General features: G+C 41.7%; 2 protein-coding genes across 4 annotated transcripts; both read left to right on the top strand.

Annotated features, from left to right (window-relative positions):
• Positions 1-4,376: 4,376 nt before the first annotated feature.
• Positions 4,377-10,660, top strand: LOC102786304 (retinol dehydrogenase 8-like). The gene is made up of 6 exons (XM_087842497.1): positions 4,377-4,555; positions 7,707-7,868; positions 7,971-8,150; positions 8,350-8,443; positions 9,543-9,726; positions 9,848-10,660. Exons 1-6 carry the CDS (start codon positions 4,450-4,452, stop codon positions 10,073-10,075), a joined length of 954 nt encoding a protein of 317 aa, XP_087698623.1. The 5' UTR covers positions 4,377-4,449; the 3' UTR covers positions 10,076-10,660.
• Positions 10,661-13,292: 2,632 nt separating this feature from the next.
• On the top strand, positions 13,293-22,031 carry palb2 (partner and localizer of BRCA2). Of its 3 annotated transcripts, none has more exons than XM_087841607.1 (12): positions 13,293-13,724; positions 13,803-13,862; positions 13,956-14,136; positions 14,271-15,707; positions 17,249-18,576; positions 18,718-18,870; positions 19,185-19,267; positions 20,214-20,360; positions 20,494-20,610; positions 21,009-21,096; positions 21,294-21,347; positions 21,437-21,580. In XM_087841607.1, the coding sequence occupies exons 1-12, from the start codon at positions 13,647-13,649 to the stop codon at positions 21,443-21,445; spliced, it is 3,735 nt and encodes a 1,244-aa protein (XP_087697733.1). In that variant the 5' UTR covers positions 13,293-13,646; the 3' UTR covers positions 21,446-21,580. The 3 variants fall into 3 exon arrangements, with proteins under 3 accessions (XP_087697733.1, XP_087697732.1, XP_087697731.1); XM_087841606.1 differs by having other exon boundaries at positions 13,294-13,724; positions 17,249-18,549; positions 21,172-21,347; positions 21,437-22,031; XM_087841605.1 differs by having other exon boundaries at positions 13,294-13,724; positions 21,172-21,347; positions 21,437-22,031.
• Positions 22,032-22,244: the final 213 nt, after the last annotated feature.

The following is a 22,244-nucleotide window of genomic DNA, read 5'->3' as shown; positions in this document are numbered from 1 at the left end:
GACTTTAATATTAATAATAACCCACCAGGGGGGGAAACTGCTGTCTTTTACAAACACGAGTGTGCCACTTTGCACTGACTGCTCTCCCCCCCTCTGAAGGCACACATACACAGCATGCTAGGACAGGACAGCGGTGCTGCCCAACTAATAAAAATATGCCGCTGCAGATTCCAAATTCCAGTGCCTGTCTGTCTTTGCCCACCCCACGCTCTCTTCAGACGCACACCATAGCCTTCTCACATGTGCACGATAAAAGAAAAATAGGCTCCCTGATTTCTGCAGAAACTTATCAAAAGTTAAAGCAGCTCACTGGGAGTACAAGAAGTTTATGAAGGAAGAAGTCTAACAGACTGTGAACTGCTGTGAAATGCTTCATTTGCATTTGTTATGTCTAAAAGGTATTTTTCTTTCCCTTTTTTTGTGTATGTGCATGCAAATTTTTGACCAAATTTCAACGGATATTGTCATAAAAAGTGCACAAGGGTGATTTTCTACTATTATTAGTATTATTATTATTGTTATTATTGTTATTATTTATGGAGTGATCTGGCTGCAGGTTTTCCACAAATCTGGTATCCCATTACAGTTTTTGTGATTGGGCTTAAAATAAATTCAGTTTTATTCTATTTTATTTCTACAGAAACACTTTTGGCAACATACTGTAAGTTATCTCAGAGAATTACAAAGTATCAGAAGGAAAGAGCAATTATTTCCTTTGTAAGCACAATTTTCAGCGCGTTGCTTATGATCAGACTCTCATGTTTTCGGTAACATAGCCTACTAGAGGGAAATGATCTCATATTTAAAGGCACCTGTGATATTATTAGTCATAATTATTAGGAGCTATTCAAGTAACAGCACTGTTTTGGCAACAAGACTCAATTGGATTCTGGCACACGTGCATGCTGATTTTCTGGAGAAGAGAATAGATTCCAGGCATATTTCCCAAGTCCCTGTACCTCCTGCTTCAGGTAGGTTGTCTTAAATGTATGACTGGAAGCTACTGTCTTGTGTTGAAGTGCGTGTGTGTATATGTTTGTGCTCTAAAATAAAAAAGAATCCACACCATTGTGCTAATGGTCTTATTTCTTTGTCTTAGAACAAAAGCTAAAGTAAATTGATCAGACTTAATGCACATAATGAATCTGGAGTAGTCACAATGGATAACCCATCTCACCCCCACGACTCCTCACTACAGAGGGGGTTGAGCTCCGTCTCCTTCTTCAACCTCTCTGCCATGAAGAACGCATCAGGAAATCATTCCTACCATTCTCTAAAAAACACTCCGACTGCTCTCCTTTTTGTGACAGGTAAAGACACCTGTCAGGCTTCCACAGTTTCCACACACATTTACAAATTTTTGTATCAAACATTTTTGCTGTTCTTCTTAGATTAGTGGTGTACATTTATTAATGCCATTTACACTATTTGCTAGAATTCTCTTTACACTGAAAAAAAGGGATTGGCCAGCTCTTGGATTTACATAAGCATCTAGCGTGTATTTAACACAAGTGCCTCATGCTTTAAAGCTAAGTGTAACTATATAGTGTAGAAACTACATGATATGCAGAGAGGCTAGATTAAATTGTTCATATCATGTTCGAGTGAAGTAAGTCAATAACTTACGACACTGCGCGGGATTTCAGTCTCACGCGCTTTGGATCGTGGTTTCAGGAAGGCATCCATCTCAGTCAAGTCGAGCAGCCGCCTCTACTTTTTTTGGTATACTGAAAAAGGTAAATTGGGTGGTTGTTACATTAAAAAAGTCTGACCTGTAATTTGAACACAATAATTTCATGTTTCTATGAACGTAATTAAATCATGAAGGATCTGTGTAACATTCAACAACTTAATTTGTTCTTGTTGAGATGACCTGATACAATCTAGTAAGAGTGGTTAGTTGCTGAACTCATGAAATTCACAAGATCGCGCGAGATGTCAAACTGCAGGAAAATCACTGGAGTTATAAGAGGCACACACACCACGTGTATGCTATTGCTATTTATTGTCGTTTAACCTGTCAAGGACAAAAACGTACAAAAAAATTCTGCATCAAGCCTTGAAATCATAGCTTTCCTACTTTTGTTAAGTCTAGATTGGTGGCATGGTGGTTAGTGCTTCACAGTAAGAAGGTCCTGGGTTCAAATCCACAATCTGGCTAGTTTGCACGGGGTTCTCTCTGAGTATTCTGGTTTCTTCCCACAGTTAAAAGTCATGCAGTTGTTAGAGTCAGCTTAGGTTGATTAGTGATTCTAAATTACCTGTCAATGTAAGTGAAAATAGTTGTTTGCGATAGACTTGTGAGCTGTCCAGGGTGCACTCTGCCTTGTAACCTATCACTTCAGGGTTATTTCCCAACCCCCTGCAACCAGGATAAAGATAGGAGGAAGTTGTAGATCCATTCAATTTTTATGGTAACCAGACTCTAGACTTTGTTGAACATTATGTAATATGAAGACAACATGTCGTATTTAAGTGACCAAGTATGGGGGTAAAAGTTATTGAATAGTGTTGAAATAAAATGACAAAATTGTGAAGGATTAAAATATTCCAAGAGCTCAACTTACTTCATTTAAACATGTTTCAATCGCGTTCTATGAACACAAAATGCACATGTTTATTGAATATGAAAAAGTTGTGTTGATTTAACTCAGTTGTTTACGTTTCTGCCAAAGCAAAACATTTGTGTGCAACCAATGTCCACTATTGAATCAAGTAAATCCAACATGGCCTTTTTTTCAGTTTACTGTATATAACATTTTGCACTGCCTCACTTATAAGGCCTTCAGTATGGACAATTGGTACTTTTATCAAAGTTGTTTTTATTGTAGATTATATTATTTTTATCTTTTATGTTGCTAGAGCAACACTGCCCTTTATATTTTGATTACATTTCAGTAATTTAAGTTTATCTATTGAAAGTAATCATGTTGACCACTGGGAGTCGCCAAATTTCTTGGTGGAGATCTACACAAGCTGACATCTAAACTTAACACAAAAAGTACAAAAAATTGTGTTTGGTGGATTATTTCTTTGTTGTAACAATGCTTCTTAGCAACAAAAATTACACCATTGGAAAGTCTTTTTATTTCCCCTAAAATGGTGTCACATTTATTAGAAAAATGTATTTGTGGGTTGAGCAGCAAAGTTGAGTATCTGAGTTGCGCCCATGAAGAACTTGCCAAACTTCTCTGCCAGTACCAAAAAGCTTGTTCTGCTGTTGACTTTTGTTTGAACTTCTGGTACCCCAGGTGCTGACATTCAGGCTCCTGACCGGCAGCAGCAGAACCCTGCTACAGTTGGTGTCTGCTCCACGCAGGCACATGGCACAGACGCATTTGACTGATCTGGACATGGCTCATGCCACAGGGTAACCTGAAAATGATGTTCTGCAAAGCCAAGCTACAGCATTTTTTGAATCTCCAAACTGAAGGCCAGGCTTCATATAATGGATGTAAGACACACGCCACAAAGTGGGCGTGCCAAGCAGACCAATTCCTCAACTTGTCAGCACTTAGGAACTGAAGGCAGTCTTTTACAGATTTGCAGTGAAGGTTTCCAGGACAAAGAGAAAACCCGACAATCCTGGACAGACTGCACACAGCTAATCTCTGGTCTCATAGGGCTGTCAGGAGGCCTGCCATAACTGCCCTTCACTGTCAGGCCCGTTTACACTGGTGTCACCAACATGTGCACTGGAACCTGAAGCTGTGGAGGAACGTTATGTTCAGTGATGAGTCCAGATTCTGCTGGATCATGGGGTCAAAGTGTGGAGAAGACACAGAGAACACTATGCTGATTGCTGCACTGATAGAATAACAGCCTTTGGTGGAGGCAGTGTGACAGTGTGTGGCAGCATCTACCTCACTGGAAAAATAGGGCTCGTCTTTACTGGAAGCAATCTCAGTGCAGAGAAATATCAAGATGAGATGGCAACCAGTGGCAATCCCATATCTCCACAGTCTGAGACTCAACTCTGTCCTCTAAGATGACAAAAACCTGCCCACACACAGTGGGGTTTTTCAGAGACTACCTCCAGAATTTGGGATTGGAGAGGATGGAACGGAGCGACCTCAACCCCACTGAACACTTGTGGGATCACAACCTGTTTGTGCCAGAGTGACCAACACAACCGTACTGGGTGATGTGACAAATGCTGGTTGAAGAATGGGACAGTAGTGTGTGACCACGGTAGTTGCAATGATGAGGTGACAGGCTGCTGTGGTTGTGTATGGTTCTTCCGCATGCTACTGTCCTTTTTTTCAGTTTTAACAGTTATATTATACCTGCAAAGCTGTTGGATAATCCCAGTCTTCATGCATCGTGTGCTGTGTGGCCTGTCCATGTGACTCCCTTTCTGAGTTTATCCTCTTATAATGGCTTTCATCTGAAAGTATCACTCATCCTGCTGAGCTGCTTGTCTGCTATAGTATCAGTTTGAGCAGAGCCATGGAGAGACATGGGCAGAAAGTGGTGCTGATCACAGGCTGTTCCTCCGGCATTGGCCTGAGGATTGCTGTAATGCTGGCCGAGGATGAAAAGCAGCGCTATCACGGTGGGTACATGAGTGAGGAAGGTAGATGATACCTATATATTAGATTTTAACTGGTCTGGCATGTGAACAAGCTACAGTTGTGTTATAAGACATAGGGAAACAGACAAAGTTCAGTGAAATAATTAAAAACTAATATAATTTATCACAGGAGCTTTATCCTCTACTGTCTTTTTTTTAGTGTTGTTAAGTTGTAAAATGATCGTGTTTGTAATGCAACACTCTTAAAAAACAAATAAGTCTCTTACAAAGCTATTGGCTGAAATTTTTACTTTATGTAGAACCTGGAGGTCAAAGGTCAAAGGACCTCAAAGGTCTTTGCTTCAGAAATGCAAAAGCGGAGGTGCAAATACAAATGATTTGAGGAAATTTAAAGGAAATGGTTCATGTGCTCATCAACAGTATTCTGCCACATATATCATATATATTTCCTGAAGAGAACTGCTGTTATTTTCTCAGGTTATCGCCAAAAAACCTGTTAGCTCTACAAAACAGATCTCCAGTACTTGCACAGCTTGTTACAGACATGTGCGCCAGCATGAGAGGCAATTCTTTGCCAGTCTGCACTGAAATACAGCACGTCGAGTTTTGCCAGAGAAACTAAGACTCTGCGGCATCAGACCAGATCTAATCCAAATCAAGGCTGCGCGCACTCCTTCAAAGGCTGCCTCCTACGCCCTGTCTGTTACATCCAATACCAAACTGAAGGAACACACGGCCTGTGTTAAAAATCATTACATCACCCAGTCACAGCTAATTATATATGTATGTAATGCTGCCTTTCTACTGTTCCATTTCTCCTGCTAGTCATATTAAAGCCTCTCTGTGTCTTTTGATACTATTAAACAGTCATAAACAATGATATCATAACATGGGGAAAAATGCATACTTATACTCTGCTGCTGTAACAATGTTAATTTCTTAACTGTGGGACTATTAAAGGCTATCTTGTCTTATCTTATGTTAAATGGTAAATGAACTGGTTCGTATATAGCACTTTTCCAATTTGATCGAGCACTTAGAGTGCTTCATACAACATGTCACATTCACACAATCACACAATGATTAATGTTTTGGGAATATCAAAAGTAGACTTTGGCATCCAGACTAGAGCAGTAAGGGATCAAATCACCAACCTTCAGATTAGCATATGTCCTGCTCTACCTCTAGAACCATAGCCAAGAATTACTTGTTCAGAGGATGAAAAATGTAACCAGAAAGATTATGGACTTCGAAGCGGTCAGTGATTGTCAGTGGTGCTCAGGGTATTGCTCCAACATTAAGGCCAGAAACTGCATTGTGCAGTGAAAGGAAACACTCTCCTAGCTCGCTACATGATGCTGTGTAGCTGTCTGTGTTGCCAATTTAGACCTTAGTATCTTAAAACATCAGACAATAGGTAAAAACAGGAGGCCAGCCACAGTTAGTGTAATAATTGCTTTACTCAAGGATCTCACGGACGAGGCTGTGAAGGCTGACCGGGCTATTCTTAGAGCAGGCAGGTGATGTGTCATGGCAAGGCTAATCCCAGTCTGCATACTATGTATCATCACAGAAAGCTACTTAAGGTTTATCATTACTATGGTGGCTATCTATAGCATAGATTTCCCTTCTGCTATTTAGAACGTGACAACTAATAAATGAGTCGTGTTTGAGTCATGAAAAGTAGGCATGTGCGCACATGATGAAGGTCATGTGTGTGGACTTTATCCTGTATGTTTACCTATAGGATGTTATTCCACCTGACTCACAGCTGTTGATCGCATTGTGAACAGTAAGAGCTGTGAGAACTGTTTTATTGATAGCTTTATATATAGTATCTTGTGCTTTGCGGCCACTTTCCAGCCATCGCCACCTGCACTTCCCTCTCCTCCATGTCCGGCATCACTGAAACAGGGAAAATGCATTTTCTAAAGTGCTTTCAGCTTCCCTGCCAGCCATCCTGGCAGTGCCCCTCGAGCCCGCTGCACCAACCCTCCTCTCCAGCAGAGCACCACCCCTCTTCCACAGGCATGTATACAAGGACAGGCTCATTCAGATTGAAAATTCTCACGTAAAAGCTCAAAAATGTGTGTAAATCCTATGTTGATGCTGCACCAGAGCCTTTCGTTCTCTGAAATAACAAACACTGTTTTTGTGCTAATTCATACCTTGTCAGTTTGAATATAGCCGTAGACACTGAACTTAGTCTGACTCTGCAATGTTGTCTGCATATAAACATTTTACCTGCAGTTTCCTAATCATTTATTTACAGATGGAAGGTTGCATTGGTTCACGGTGCGTAAGATACGGGGCTGTTTTGGTCTGGTCGTTCAAAATCAGACACTGTCACCTGGGTAACGCAGCAAGGGCTGATCAAGCCCAGACTTGCATCCAAACAGAAGCTACCCATCAGCTTTTAACCCAAAGCCATCCAGTGGTTTTGTCCGTGGCTTCAATCTTGGATTTGGTCGATTAAGGCCTTTCCAGAGGAACAGTCCTGCAAAACCTCTCCAGCCAACATCTATGGGCTTATAAATCTTCCAGCTCCTGAGTTCCAGTGTGATCAGGTGTTTTGTCAGCTAAGACGATGATCATCTCTGATGGCTGGAGTGAAGTCGTGACATTATGTTGCAGAAACTTCAGTTGTTTGTCAAGGGCAACATGCAGTTGCCAATTCGAGTTTGTAGAGAGAAGCCCCGTCCTTGTTTTTGGCTTGAGGCAGGGTTTCTCTCCAGTTTTCACAGAGGAGGTCTTCTTTATAGCGTGATGGCTCTAGCTGGATGGGATGGCAGTGGCTAAACTCAGCAAACCAATGTTTTTGCCACTTCTCAGCACGACTGCATTTCCATGTCCTTGTGAAATCATCATTGGGAACTTGTTCCTGCTTTTGATATGACTGTGTAAACATTTATTGTTTCTTTTATTGTTGTAATTTTAATATGTGTGTCTGAAACAGATGACAGAAACAAATGAGACACTGAGTCTCAGTGGGATTACCTATAAATAATGGTTAAATAAAAATGTCGCGTTTCTGTGGCAATCTTGTTTTTGCAGAGCTGCTAGAGATGAAACAAATCACAGGATGAGGCTAAGATAACAAAATATGTGAACATTAATCCCAGCTTATTATTTTTTGTCTTTTTTCTCTTTTCTGTCACCATGTTGTCTGCAGTAATAGCTACGATGCGTGACCTGAAACGTAAAGATAATCTGGTGAAAGCTGCTGGGGATTTGTACGGCAAAACTCTTTTTGTGGCTGAACTGGACGTCTGCAGTGACGAGTCGATAAAACAGTGTATCGACAGCATCAAAGATCGACACATAGACATCCTCAGTGAGTACAACGAAAGCATCACTATACTTTAGAATGCTAAAATGTCCAAACCTGGTGTTGATCATACCCTTTTCTTCAATTCATCCTTTTTCTCCAAACCAGTAAGTAATGCAGGCATCGGCCTGGTGGGTCCAGTGGAGAGCATCCCTATGGACGAGATGAACAACGTCTTTGAGACCAACTTCTATGGATCAGTTCGCCTGATCAAGGAGGTGATGCCTGACATGAAGAATAGGAGAGCGGGACGCATCATAGTGATGAGCAGTGTGATGGGACTCCAAGGTGAGCAGACGTAGACGTATGAAGGCAGAGGAGGTGTGGCGGGGGAAGTAACACGTCTGTCAGCTTCAGTTTGACGGTTAGGCGGGTGGAAGGCAGGCTAATGGAAGTGCGGACATATGAAGAGACTAATGTGTATGACTTCAGAAACATGTGTGAACAGCCGATCTGTGAGGTTACATGTACGCTTTGTTTTTCACAGGGGTGGCGTTTAATGAGGTATACGCAGCTTCCAAGTTTGCTCTTGAGGGCTTCTGCGAGGGTCTGGCTGCGCAGCTTTTGAGTTTTAATGTCATGTGAGTACAACTGACTGTTAAAAAGACAAAAATCAGTGGCTGTGAATAAAAGATGAACAAACAAACTTTGAGGTTACCCATTAGTCACTGAATTTCCATTAGTTTGGGAAGCCTCAAGCTGAACGTTTTTTCACTGTCACACTGTTGACATTTTGAAGGCAAAGCATGGGGTGGAACTGATTTAGGAACATTACATTTTAATGTAGTAATCTGTCAAGGTAGGCCCGCCTGTAGAGAGTATAAAAGATGGATGTGACATTATCCAGGGATTTTGGACTCCACAAAATGCAGCAAAAAAATGTATACATATCTCCTAATCAGCGCCAAGTAATGGAGAGATTGCTGTCCAAAAACCCAAACTTCTTGGATGGCCTGTACCAAACAGTGAATCATAATATTACTCAGATTATCCATTAAATAAAGCTTCAAAAGGCTCCAACAGCACACACGGTGCAGAAGTTCGGTTTAATGCTCTGAAGTAGTGACCGTCTAGCAGGCTGTAAGTACCTGTGCTGGGATACCTGTCAATCAAAGAGGCCTTGCCCTAATTCCAGCATCAAGCAGGATAAGCTGCAAAAATAAATCCACAAATAACTGCTTCATGTTACTGTTTTGGTTGGTACACTACTACTTTGGTGCAAACTGAAATGTTCAACAAATATTCAACATTATCGTGACATTTTGTGCAAACATTTATGGTCCCAAGAGGATCTGTCTAATAACCTCGAGGCATTTTACAAAAAACAATAAATATTAATGTAATGGCTGAACTAGAGGAACATTTCAGGGATCAACAGGCATGTTAGATGACTTACTCTAAAAAAAACTTACATGGCAATCCACTGTCCAAAAATTTAGTTAGTTGAATTTCAATCTGAAAAAAGGGATTAAACAAAGAACCGATAAAACCAACAGAACAGCATAAAAATGTTTTGGTTTGGGGTTTTTTTCCCCCTCATTTTTCATTCAAAACAGTTTAACTATCCAGTTGTGTCAAACATCCGAGCAAACTTGTGTTTAAAACTGTTAAAGCTCATTTGAATCTATTTAACTAAGCCATGTGGTTTACTTCTTTGTTGTGTGTTTTTTCTCTCCGCAGATTATCAATGCTGGAGCCAGGCCCCGTGCACACAGAATTTGAAGTAAAGATGATTCAGGGCATGAAAGAGAAGGAGTGGCCTAGTGTTGATCCTGACACAGTGAATGACTTCAGGAATTTCTATCTCCCTGGTGCTGTGGATATCTTTGAGATACTGGGACAAACACCTGATCACATTGCCAAAGTAAGTTCAAAACTGTGTCATTATGACTCACTCAGTCTAATCCATCTGACTCCTTCTTGGATTAATCCTTTAAGTCTGACTGCAGATGGTGTCTTCCCATTTGTCTTATCTTTCTTTGTAGCGTACAATGAGCATGATCGAAGCCAGCAATCCATATTTCCACAATCTGACCAACCCGCTGTACTCACCCCTTTTAGCGCTGAAATATGGCGATGAAACTGGACGCCTGTCTCTCCAGGCCTTGTACTGCATGCTATTTACCCTGCGTCCTTTGATGAACGTCAGCATGCCCGTCCTGAAGTGCCTCACCTTTGGGTTCATGAGGAAATGGAGAATTTCACCAAACTAGGCTTGAACAATGTTTTGCGCAACCGTCTGAATAATAACTCAAACACTATGAGTGTCTTTTTTGCTTTTGCAAAAAATGCATTTTGCTAATATGAACAACTCAAAGTTGCAAATCAATCACAAATAAAGAAGACTATAAGAAATCTAATCTTACACTAACATTTTCAAAGAGTTTTTTTGTCACTTTTCACATTTCATGTTGTTGATATGCAGTCTGCATTGTAGTGAAGAGAAATACACTATACTCCCAAAAGTATTCACTTATCCTCCTTTGCATTCATATCACATTGAGTGACATCACATTCATAATCCATAGTGTTCAATATGATGCTAGTCCACTTTTTGAAGTTATAACAGCTTCAACTCTTCTGGGGAGGCTTTCCATGAGGTTTAGGAATGTGTTTCTGGGAATTTTGATCATTCTTCCTGAAGCACATTTCTAAGGTCAGACAATGATGTTGGATGAGGAGGCCAGTCAAGGTTTTCTACACCCAACTTCAATGTCTTAATGGACCTTTCTCAGTGATGTTAGAACAGTTCCCAAAATCAGCTGGAAGCATGAAATTATCCAAAATATCTTGGTATGCGGAAGCATTAAGAGTATATTTCTCTTAACTAAGGGTCCGAGCCAAACTCCTGAAAAAGAAAGCCACACCATAATCCTCCCTCCACCAAACTTTACACTTGGCACAGTGCAGTCAGACAAATACGGTCCAAACCCACATTTTCACCACTGCATCCAACGCTTTGCATTCTGCATTCTGTCAATGTAAAGCTTGGATGGAAACCCTTTCCATGAAGCTCTCTACATACTGCTCTTGAGCTGATCTGAAGGCCACATGAAGTTTGGAGGTCTGCAGAAAGTTGGCGACCTCCGGACACTATACTCCTCAGCATCCACTTTTACATGGCCTCCCACTTCGTGGCTGAGTTGGTCTGGTTCCCAATCACTTCCACTTTGTTATACTACCGCTAAGAGTTGGCTGTGGAATATTTAGTAGTGAGGAAATTTCACAACCTTATTTGTTGCACAGGTGGCATCATGTCACGGTACCACGCTCGAATTCACTGAGCTCCTGAGAGCGAGCCATTCTTTCACAAATGTTTGTAGAAACGGTCTGCATGCAGGAATTCAAGAATTTGGATCACTGAGTGAATACTTTTGACAATATAGTGTATCTATGTTCTCCTTTATAGGACGTTATGTTTCTGAATATAAAGAAACTGTAGCACAGTTCAGTTTAATTGATGCAGATTTTAAAGGATGTTATCCTATGCAGACTGCTAAACGAGCAGGATTCACACTTACAAGACAACATAGCATTGCTTTACTTCATTGTTTTATCCTCATCAGTCCAAGACACTCTAATTTGTTCAGAGAGAACTCCATCACGTCTGTAGCCTGATCTGTAGCCTCTGCATCATTGTTTGATTTCTTTTTCTCATCAGTATATTAAAGTAAACATCTTTGGGATTAAACATGTCTTTCAAAACTGTGCTAACTGCTTCTCGCAGTCTTCAGAAAACACGGCTCTGTACAAAACCCGTCTATCTTTCCACTAATAAAACTGTAATAGTAATCTATTTTAATAAAGGTTATGCAATAAAATCACCTCGTGTCACCTATTATCATTAAGGATTTTTAATTAATAAATAAATAAAATATTGATTAATTATTAATTAATTAAGTTATTTAAGTTAAGTTATTTAAGTCATTTAAGTTTTTGTTACATTATTTGCATTTTTAGCCCAGTTAAAATACTTTGGCCTCATTTTGATTTTTTTGTAGGCAGCTTGCTAGTTGGGTAATTTTTTTACTGCTAATAATGTTAGACTTTCAAAGAATTTCAGCAGGCTGAAAAAAATTTGTTTGGCAGCAATTTGATGCATTTTATTTTTACTGATATAAGCTAAACATGATTTTGTAAGGTTAACAGTTAGCACGGGCGCTGTGGTAGGCTTGTTGTGAGCTAGTTAGTGATGCTACACACTTGTGTTGCTCTCATTGTCAATATGTTTGACAATATTTTTGAGTCTCTACAGAGGCCCAGAGTTGCTGATAATATTAAAATTAAATCTGGAAATGTAATGTTGTCTTTTGAGATTTTAGCATAAGACTGACAATAATATCAAACTGAAGATTTAAACAGTTTTATATCCATTGCAGATTGAGAGCTCTGGAGCCTGAAAACTTTAAATAAAATGTTCGACTTATAAACACATCAGCAAAGGTTTCATAGAAGCACAATTTATTATTTTCATTTAACAGCAGGACCCAGAATCTGCTTTGTTATCAATAGCTATAAATACCCTGGAGGGGGGTAATGGGTGAGGGAGATCATCAGGACCAAGCTGGGCCTGGATTCCTGGGTCCAGAGGTTTAGAGCCGCTTTCTCCCCCTCTTTCTTCATCGCTATCCTGTGCCAGATGTTCTGTTGACCAAGTGAGGTAGAAATCATGTCAGAAACATCTTCACCAGCAGCCTCCTCAGAGGAAAATCGTCTTCAGGCGTCCACCATAGATCCCCCACTGATGTTAAACAAAAACAGCACTTTTTGAACACTGTAACAGCGACCTTTGCTTTGTGTAATGTTACAAGTACTTCACATGATCCTCAGATAATGCACAGAGACTCTGAACTTTTACATACTTATGTATGTACAGGACTATTCAGTCCTGTAGAAATTATATCTTTAAAATATTATTCTCTATGGCAAAATGCACTGTAAAAGAATTCCTGATTAAAGTTTTCAGATCAGCATTTAAATACAGAACTTTGACTTTACGCCAGGTTTTATTTAGTGCTGTCAAAAAACTTTATTTCTGCAGCTGACAATCAAAGCTGTCATCAAAATGTTGCACCCCAATTTTAATAGTAAAAAACAAACTTGTGAGAATGATTATCCTTTAAAGACAAATCAGCGTGATGAGGACTACTAATAATTTTAAAAGGAATCTTTGGGGATAACAGGCGGCGGGGTTTATGACCTGGGACTCTCCACCATCTGGTGTTAGAACTGAAGAAGCTTCTGGAGGTCAAACGTCTTCAAGAAACGTAAAGAAGTCCAGCCGCTTTTCTTTCCAAGCTCCTTAGTTTATGACCTACACTGCAACCAGACACGAGGGGGCGGCAGAGATGCTTTGGGTTCACTTACCTACCGCTGATCGACTCATCGGCGCTCTACTGCTCGTGCCTGGCGATGTGAGTCGCGGGAAATTAGAACTAAATCGATAGCTGCCAAATCGACCGTCAAAATAAACTTGTAGCCCGGTGTAGTCGCTGAAGAGCTCACCTTATGAAATAGTATGACCTACAGTAAAAGGCAAGTTGCAAGTTTAATAAAGTATCGGTGTTTATCAATAGCGGTGTAAGCTTCGGCTGTTGGCTGCTAACGTTTATGTTTCGTGTGGGTTTTTCAGTTAAAGAAAAATCACGTTATGGTGAAGTGAGCTAAAGTTTTAAGGGAATCTATATGGCAAAGGTTACGTCTGCCAGCTGTGCTAGCGCCATAGAAGCCGTGTCATGGCTACATTTAAGTCTTAGTCGTGTGTTGCTGTGACCAGAGAGCAGCATGGAGACCACTGTGGGAGATATTCTGCACTGTGAGGAGCAGCTGAGATCTACGCTGCATTCTGATGATAAGGAGAAGGTAACCTGCATTTGTCCTCACACCTGAGCCACATAAAATGCTGCCATGACCCCTGAGATTAATGTTGTTTTTTCTCAGCTTCGTAGGAAGTTGGCTGAATTACAAAGGGAATATCTCAGGACAGCCCAGAGACTGCAGGTGAGTGTCTTTAACTGTGCTATAAAAAGGAAAATGTAAAGAGCATTTTTGTCTCATATATATATATATATATATGCATACATCTGCAAACAGCGTGCCGAGCGCTTGGAGGCAGTACAGAGACATGTGAGGAGCAGGATCGCTGAACAAAACCACCTGGAGCAAAGAGACACGGAGGCTGCATCAAATCTCCGTCTCAATCCTTCTTCATTGATACTAAACAGCAGCAGCGACACAGCTCAGGGCTTAACTCGGAGTCAGAGACACACTGAAGGTAACACTTGATCATGGGACATTTGCTTTGTCATATGGATGAGACTACACTGTTATTACTGTCAGAGGCACAGCATGTTTGGCCTGTAATAAAAGCAGAAAGTGAAATTCACAAATCATCTGATTTTTTGCCAGGTCCAGCTGAATCTGACAACTCAAGGAGAAACCAGGTGATCAGGTTCTCACTTCCATCTGATGCTTGCCCGCAAACGCCAGATCTCAGCCATGCTGAACCTACAGATTATAGAACAGGTTCTTCCCTGCGCCTCAGGTCACGACGCAGCCGCCTACGCTGGGAAAGTAGGAGCACAGAGAACAATGAAAAGGGACAGGAGCAGGGTGAGGGGATGGAAAGTGCCAAAAGAGCAGGAGAGGAGGAGAAACTCACATCAGATGAAGCAGATGCTGTAAATGAAAGTGAAGAGCTTTTTTCTGGTACAGATTCTGAGTCTCCCTCTCTGCTGCTTACACACTGGAGCACACATGGATACACTGAATCAGGAGATATTCAGGGAAAAGAGATCCCTAGATCCCAAGAACAAAAGGAAAAAGATGCTGAGGAAAAATGTGAAGGGGAGAAAGAACCTGAGTCATTGTTGCTCACAACACAAACTGAAAACAGGGGGCAGGATGGCACACAAAATAAACCGAGAAAAGAAGGGGCGAGAGGAGAGGATGGTGGAAATAGTAGAGGACGGAATGAAGAGAACATTAGTAAAGACACTGAACAAAATGTAGGGGACAAAACAGAAAGTAAAAAAAGGCGTGATTATAGTGTGGAAGTAAAAGAGGAAAAGAATGAGTTGACTGGAGGTGGGAAAAGTGGGAGCCTTATGGACTCCTGTACATTAGTGGAGGGACTACTTTTCCCAGTGGAATACTACGTTCGAACCACAAGACGAATGACTTTTTCACAGAGCCAGCCTGACATGCAGGCTGTAATAGAGTCCCAGCTGAGCAGGGGACGACATCGCAGGAGCCGAGGTCGTGCCAAAGGACAGAACAGGAGCACACAGAGCAGCGACCTTTCACAGCCGCACACTCAGGCAGATTTCTTCTCTATAACAACTGCATCTGGGGACCCTAACAAACCATCACAGGCTGTTGCATCTGTGTGTGCATCTGCTGAACACAGCCAGAACTCTGGTGAGATTTCAGCTTGTCAGATGGACTCTAGTTTTTCGCCCACGTCTGCTCGTCCAGCACGAGGCCGGAAGAGGAAGAGAGGCACGGGGAGAGGGAGATCTCAGACCGGACGAGCCTCTTTTAGTTTGAACACACATCAGTCACCAAGTGAGCAAATCTCACATGATCCCCAACCTACAGACATTCCAGTCTCTTCCTGTCAGTCTCTCCAAGGAGCTGATGGACCAGAGCCCTGCCCAATCCCAGGAGAAACCGACCCAGCAACAGATGAACCACAGCACGTGCCCACACACATCACTGATCCTCCGCTTACTTCTGGAGATAATAGAGCTTCTTCCAGCTCTGCCTCTGGACATCCAGAGAAGGTCTATGAAATCTTTATGAAGAGGAACAACAAGGCTAACAGATCCCCACACATGAACCAAAGTAAGACTTGTATGAGTTTGAATCAAATAGAGCCCAGCATATATTTCGGGTAATATCAGCTATTTGCTGATAGATCTGTATCTGCATTTATAATGGCTGATAAATTAAAATTTTAAAAAAGACATGAAATAACTTGTTAGGAGGGCACTCTCCAAGGTCCCTGTTTCGAAAGCCACAAATACAACAACCAGCTAATCTGAGCAGAGTCAGCAGTAAATGAATAATCTCTGATTTGTTGTCCCAGTGAAACAAGTGAACTTTTTAACAGCATTATTACATTACCTCAGTAAGGACTCGTAAATAACCACATACAACAAACGTTAGAATAATCTGTTTTTTCATGTGTCTGAAAGAAAGAAATATTGGCTCATATATTGCATGTTTAAATGACAACTGTCTATCATTATTGGTCATATATTTGTTGGGCTCTGCTATCAGTCTTTGTCTATGTGTCTGTGCATCATTATAAAAATACCCTGAGACCTATGTTCACTCTATAAAGTGAATAGTGACAAAAGGGTGAGCGCAAGATCTATTTACACCCATTTCTAAAACAACCTTCCTCCTTAAGGTTATGTTCATGTTTATGTGCTTTATCTGACACATATTCCACGCGTTCAGATTATAAAAACATCACAGAAATCGGAGAGACTCATCTCAAAGACTTTTGGATTAATTTGACTGTTGTGGCCAAAGAGACAGCATTAAAAACATTATTTGCGTTGCACATTTTGATACAGCACAATGTTCGGATGCAGTTATGTAGTGGTATAAAGCAATGAGTGCCTCTGCAGTGTAGTGGTTAACACATTTGCCTTACATGCAAAACATCCTTGGTTTAAGACTGGGAGGAGATGGTTTAAAATCTGGGCCAAATCAAGCGTGCATCCATCTGCTGTGCAGTCCCTTGGGAAATAAGAGATCAGCAGAAAGTTCCTGATAATTCCCAAACATGTTGCTGAGACCCACTTGAATGCACAGTTTGCTGTGAGAGTTTGTGACAGCAATATATTATTGCTGCAATATACAGCCGCAATTTTTAATTTAGTGTGTCACACTTTGCATGCACTCTTTTAATTTTTTCCATAATAACCCTTCAAAAAGAACCTTCTGTCTTCAGCTTGAATCCTAACCCTCAGTGCACAGTTGCCATATGGTGGTGATTAAAGAGGTAGAAATGCCAAAGAAATGACGGCATTAGGTTAATTATAAGAATGGAAACTGGAAACTTTTGTTGTGTGAAGGAAACCACAGCCAATGCAGAGAGCTGCACTTCTTCTTTTGATACAAGAAGAAGTGCATCTAAGATGACACAGAGGCTATTTTGTGAAGAGATGAATGTAGATGTGCACTGAAAGTTTGGCTTGGTGTCTGGTGTCAGTTTAACTGTTTTAAAGTTCCCTGAACAGACCTGCTGACATGATGACTGACAGGTTGTTCCTTCAGTCAGGTCATCACCCAGTATATACATAACAAGTTCTATATACAGTGACGAGCATGTTTTTGCCTGAAGCTTTTATTTTCCACTTCGTGTTCTTCAGGTACATCGAGCTGGCGTTCTCTGCTCTTGCCCTCCTTGTCACCGGCTCAAACGTCTCTGCTTCGTCTTCCCTCTCTGTTGTCTGGCCCGCTGATGAACTTGGACACCCACCAAGATTTTCATCTCCCAGATGACCAGTTTGCTTCCCTGAAGCTCCTCAAGCTTCGCCAAGTCACTGGAGAATCTGCAGTTGAACCTTTCTCATCCCCATCTTACAACACACGCAGCAGCTGGCGCCGCTTTGACTTTCGATGCACCGGCGCTGATGCAACGACGTCTCTTCCTCTCCCGCTAAGCCTCACACCCACAATTGCAAGCTCACCAGGTCATAATGCAGAACAGCTGGCTGCTGCCCAGTCCATAAACATCTGGAGTCTATCAGAAGAACACAGGCTTACAGATAAAGTGATGAAGCACTCCTTCACTGAAGAGCTGCAGACTGAAAACAGCTTGGCAGAGACTCACTCTACCCCAACAGAGCCAGTGGGGCAAAAGTGTGCTAATGTCTGTGTGGATGCAGAGCAGGAAACTGTGTTTGTGAACTCTCATATTGAACTTCAGACTCTCATGAACTCTGCAGACAGACCGGTCTGCACAGAGAATGATGATGTCATCAATCACCCAGAAAAACTTAAAGTAAAACATCCTGAACCCGAAAAACAAACATATTATGGTGTGGTCCATGCTTCAGAGGATCTGACGTGTATAAATCACAGTGAAGAAGATAAAGTTACCACTGAGCTGGTTTCCTTTGAGTCACCTGTAGAGGAAGTCTCCTCCAGCAGCTGCGCTGATATACAAGCATGTAATGAAACAAACCCTCCAGGAGAACCTCTGAAGTCTCCAAACAGACTCCCTGAAAATCAGACCAAATCTTCACACGGTGTCATCTCTCAGCTCATGTTGAGTTCCCCTCTGGCTTCAGCACCCTCCCTCTTTATAACCCCACACCTGCCTTCATCCACCCTAAGTACCAGCCCAAAACTACCCTCCCTAGGTCTCACCCCCCACCCTGTCACCTGCAGCCTCCGTCTGACCTCCTCCCCCTCTGCCCCTTGTCTCAACCTGGCTCCACCACACAGCCCTTCCAGACAGGTTCTCTCTCCTCCACCCCTGTCTCCCTGTCCCTCCATCACTTACCTCCCTCCTAGCCCCTCTGCTCTCTCTCCATCTGGAGAGATCCACCGTTTATCTAAGCCACCAGTTAGGGCCAATCAGCATCACACAGTTGAACTCACTACTTCCCTGAGTCCCTCCGGTCATCAGCTGGACCTGAGAACAGAGGAAACGAAAGAAGAACTTGTAATTAGACACATGCACACATTGAGGGTAAAAACTGTTTTATCTGTTGCTGTATAGTTAAAGATTATTATTTAGATTAAATATAATTTAAGGGTGTGTGCATCTATAGCATCTAAAGCATCCATAACATTGTTCTTGAGTGAGTTACAGTTTTTTGTGTGTGTTCAGGCTGCAGCAGGAGGCATTCTGGTAGATGCTTGCTGTTTTCCTGGATCCTCAGACACTTTGTGTGTAGCAGCAGCAGGAAAGTGGGCAGTGTGCCTTTGGAGTCAAGCTTCAGCATCTGAATGGAAATTAATACACACCTGGACCTTTAGTGAGGTGAGTTTCTCATGGGCCTGCATATCAGAATGACTCTGTGGAGGTTTGAACATTAGCTAGAACTACTTTTTCTTTTTTACTGTTCCACTGATTAACAGCTGGTTTCAGTAATCTGCCAGGAGCCCTAGCTATACAATAAATACATAATTAAAGAGCGTAAAGAATCCACGTATTAGAATAAGTTTCATCTTTGTTGTAGCCCAGTGTTATTGCACAAACAATATAAATGATACATAAATTTGATTAGTAAACTGCAGTTTGAATGTTTGGGAGATGCATAAAATCACATGGCAGTAATTGGTGTTTATTTGCAGCCAGTGATCAGTGTGTTTCATGTCCCGGATGCTGCTGGGCTGATCTGTGTGACTCTGGGTCAGCTGGAAATCAGAGAAGTGAGGTGAATACTAAACCGTGAATGATTATCTCTACCATGTCTGTCATGTAAAAACTAAGTACACCCCTCCTGCTTCCATAGGTATTAAGAGGGTAAGGACCAGCCAGGTGCTACTGATTAAATGCACTTGATTAACTGATCATCGACAAGTGTTAGCACCTCAATACAAGTAGACGTTTTTGGTTGTTATTCAGAGAAACTAAAAGAAAAAGCCAAGAGCTGCATCTCAAATTCTACAGGCCTCGATTAAAATGTTGAAGTTCATGACATTACAATTAGAAAAATACAGAAAATGTGTGGTTTGTTTGGAAGGTTTGCCAATAGAAAGCCTCTCAACAAAAGTGTAGATGTTTGGCAACAATGCACAGCAACATATTTGGAGAAAACCAAACACAGCACATCAGCACAAACAGCTCATACCAGCTGTAAAGCACGGGTGATGATTCTGACTTGCTTTGCAGTCACAGGACCAGGGCACCTTGCAGTCGTTGAGTTGATTAAAGTATTTAAGAATCAAATGTGAGGGAATCTGTCTGACACCTAAAGCGTGTCCCAAATCGGTTCATACAGCAGGACAATGATTCCAAGTCGAGCAGCAAATCTATAACACAATATCTGAAAAAGAAAAGAATTCAGGTGCAATGATGCCGTCAAAGTCCAGACCTCAGCTTCAACCAAATGCTGGGGCAGGACCTTAAGAGAGCTGTGCTTGCAGACCTAAATGAACTGAAGCAACACTGTAAAAAAGAGTGGACCAAAATTCCTCCACAACGATGTGAGAGACTGACAAAGTCATACAGGAAACCATTATTTCAAGTTATCCCTGCTAAAGGCGGTTCTACAAGCTGCTGAATCACGGGGTGTGCTTTTGTTTCGCCTGTGCAAACGAGCAGTTTTCATTAAGTTCAGTATAGTTCGTAAAATATTTGTATGTTGTCTGTGTGCACAGAGTGCTGTCATGCTCCAGCCTCATGCAAATATTGCTCTGTGAGGGGATTCTTCAGGCAGTGATTGGTGTGTCCCGGTCCAGAGTGGTGACCACGTCCCACTCAGCCACAGGTTCCACTCTGCAGGTGTTTACGCTGTCAGACTACAGGTAACACATCACAGTTTTCCTTTCCGCTGTCGCCTCTCATTGTGTCAAAGTCACAAACTACATCTGCATTTGGGGTCAGAGGCTTACATAGAGTTGTCACGATTCGTGTCTCACTTCTCTTTTTTTCTCTCAGCTCACCAAGCTCTCAGACTCTGGTATCTCCAGGCGTTTGCGTGGGAGCGCTTGCACCAGTTGACGGACTTCCTGATGCTCTCATTGGTACAGATGAGGGCGGACACCTTTATGTCTGGTAAACATAAATGTGATGATAAAAAGTCTAATTTAAAGATCAAGACTGCTGAATTCTGTTTCGGGTTTCTCTTTGGCTGCTCTCGTGTTCGTTTGGTTCTGATGTTGTTAGAATCAGTTATTCAAACAGAGCTAATGACATCAGTAGGCTTGTGCTCCATCGGGACCACCTGACCAGTCAGTGCATCAACTGACAACAGATGGGACAAGAGGAAGTTTAAAGACTCATCTGTTTGTTTCTGCTGCCCCCTACAGACAGAAAAAACAGCTTAAATAACACAAAACAAAACGTAATCCTGTCGTTTTGTTTTTGATAGAAAGAAATGTGATTTCATCAGCAGCTTCATCTTTACCTCGAAGCTGCTCCAGTTACAGTTAAGTTGTTTCTGTTTGTTGTAGGAATCTAAAGACTGGACAGCTGCTGTGCAGAGTCCTCTTTGGAGAGGGTTTTTCTCACACAGCCTGCCTCAGAGGATATTCCTCCTGTGTAAGTAAAAGCAGTAAAAACAAAAAAAACTGTCATTCTTTACGTGATATAAGTCCTTTGCGTGTTTGTGCACAGGGAGTGTTGTTTGTCCTGCTGCAGCATCAGTTTCTAAGCTCTTTAGAAGACGAAGAGAAAGAAGGAAAAATAAAAGATCCTAAGACTGCCTTTTTCTCCTTGGTCGCCATTAACCCTCTAAGTGGAAAATCCATCCCCGCTACTCAGCTGTACCCACCGGAAACCTGGGCTGGCAGGTGAGATGAGGAATGGAAGACGAGGTTTGTGTTTCTGCGTCACTTTTCAAACACACTGGCATATTTACATCTGTCACTTTGCTCTACAGGCTGTGTGAAGCCGACGTCAGTGGCTCCGGCGTGGTGGGCCTGAGTCAGAACGGCTGCGCCTGTGTGTGGGAGCTCGGGCACCCGGGGGCTTCGAGGATGATGTGGGCTCCGGAGAGTGAAGGCTGGCAGCTGGCTCGATGGGGGGGATTAAACACGCTGGTGACTGGACATCACAACGGAGACGTGACTTTATACTGCTACAGTCAGAACTCGCGCTGCTGCTAAAAACGGACTTTTAGATGACTTTTTAATCAAATATAAACATCTTTGTTTCAGTCTGCGTTGACATAAAGACATTGGGGTGTTTCAGCGTCATGGTGGGGCACGGACACTTTCCCTTCATTTAGCTGATTTGGTTACTGCTGTAAACTGTAGTGCATTTCAGGAATTTACCTTCAGCTTGAGTACATTTAACATAAAAATCCAAAAACATGAGCTTTCATATACTGTAAACTGAGCATGTACCATAAACCAGTGGCTGCTGTACAAGCTTTCTAACACGTCACACCCTAGAGCTCCTTTTAGGTCACTGTAACGTCAGACTGGAAATGTGTGTTTTATTACTGCAACTTGTTTATGTATGTTTATGTTGTATTTGTTATATAGAAAAGAAATCTTACTAAAGTTGGTTTTAAGATTTACATTAAACATTTGTGAATTCTTTATTTTCTGTACATGTTATCTACTTTAAGCCACAACTGTGGCTCAAAACAACAGACCATATTTTTAAAAAGTCATAATTCTGTCCTGATATTTAATCGTAATTCTTGTCAGAATTGGTGGTGAATTTAAACAAGTTGATCGGGC

The sequence above is a fragment of the Neolamprologus brichardi genome, chromosome 6 (assembly GCF_056152115.1).
Source record: "Neolamprologus brichardi isolate AB-2024 chromosome 6, ASM5615211v1, whole genome shotgun sequence".
NCBI classification, from domain to species: Eukaryota; Metazoa; Chordata; class Actinopteri; order Cichliformes; family Cichlidae; genus Neolamprologus; species Neolamprologus brichardi.
The sequence above is the reverse complement of the archived record's forward strand: the minus strand, read 5'-3'. Positions and strand labels throughout refer to the sequence as shown.

What these genes read in the sequence shown, in the direction of transcription:
- LOC102786304 (XM_087842497.1), top strand. Translation starts at nt 4,450, where the DNA reads ATGGAGAGACATGGGCAGAAAGTGGTGCTGATCACAGGCTGTTCCTCC. An exon ending in TGAAAAGCAGCGCTATCACG is followed by an intron (nt 4,556 to 7,706) that starts GTGGGTACATGA and finishes TGTTGTCTGCAG; the next exon opens with TAATAGCTACGATGCGTGAC. An exon ending in CAGTGTGATGGGACTCCAAG is followed by an intron (nt 8,151 to 8,349) that starts GTGAGCAGACGT and finishes TGTTTTTCACAG; the next exon opens with GGGTGGCGTTTAATGAGGTA.
- palb2 (XM_087841605.1), top strand. Translation starts at nt 13,647, where the DNA reads ATGGAGACCACTGTGGGAGATATTCTGCACTGTGAGGAGCAGCTGAGA. An exon ending in ACACCTGGACCTTTAGTGAG is followed by an intron (nt 18,871 to 19,184) that starts GTGAGTTTCTCA and finishes GTTTATTTGCAG; the next exon opens with CCAGTGATCAGTGTGTTTCA. An exon ending in CCGGAAACCTGGGCTGGCAG is followed by an intron (nt 21,348 to 21,436) that starts GTGAGATGAGGA and finishes TTTGCTCTACAG; the next exon opens with GCTGTGTGAAGCCGACGTCA.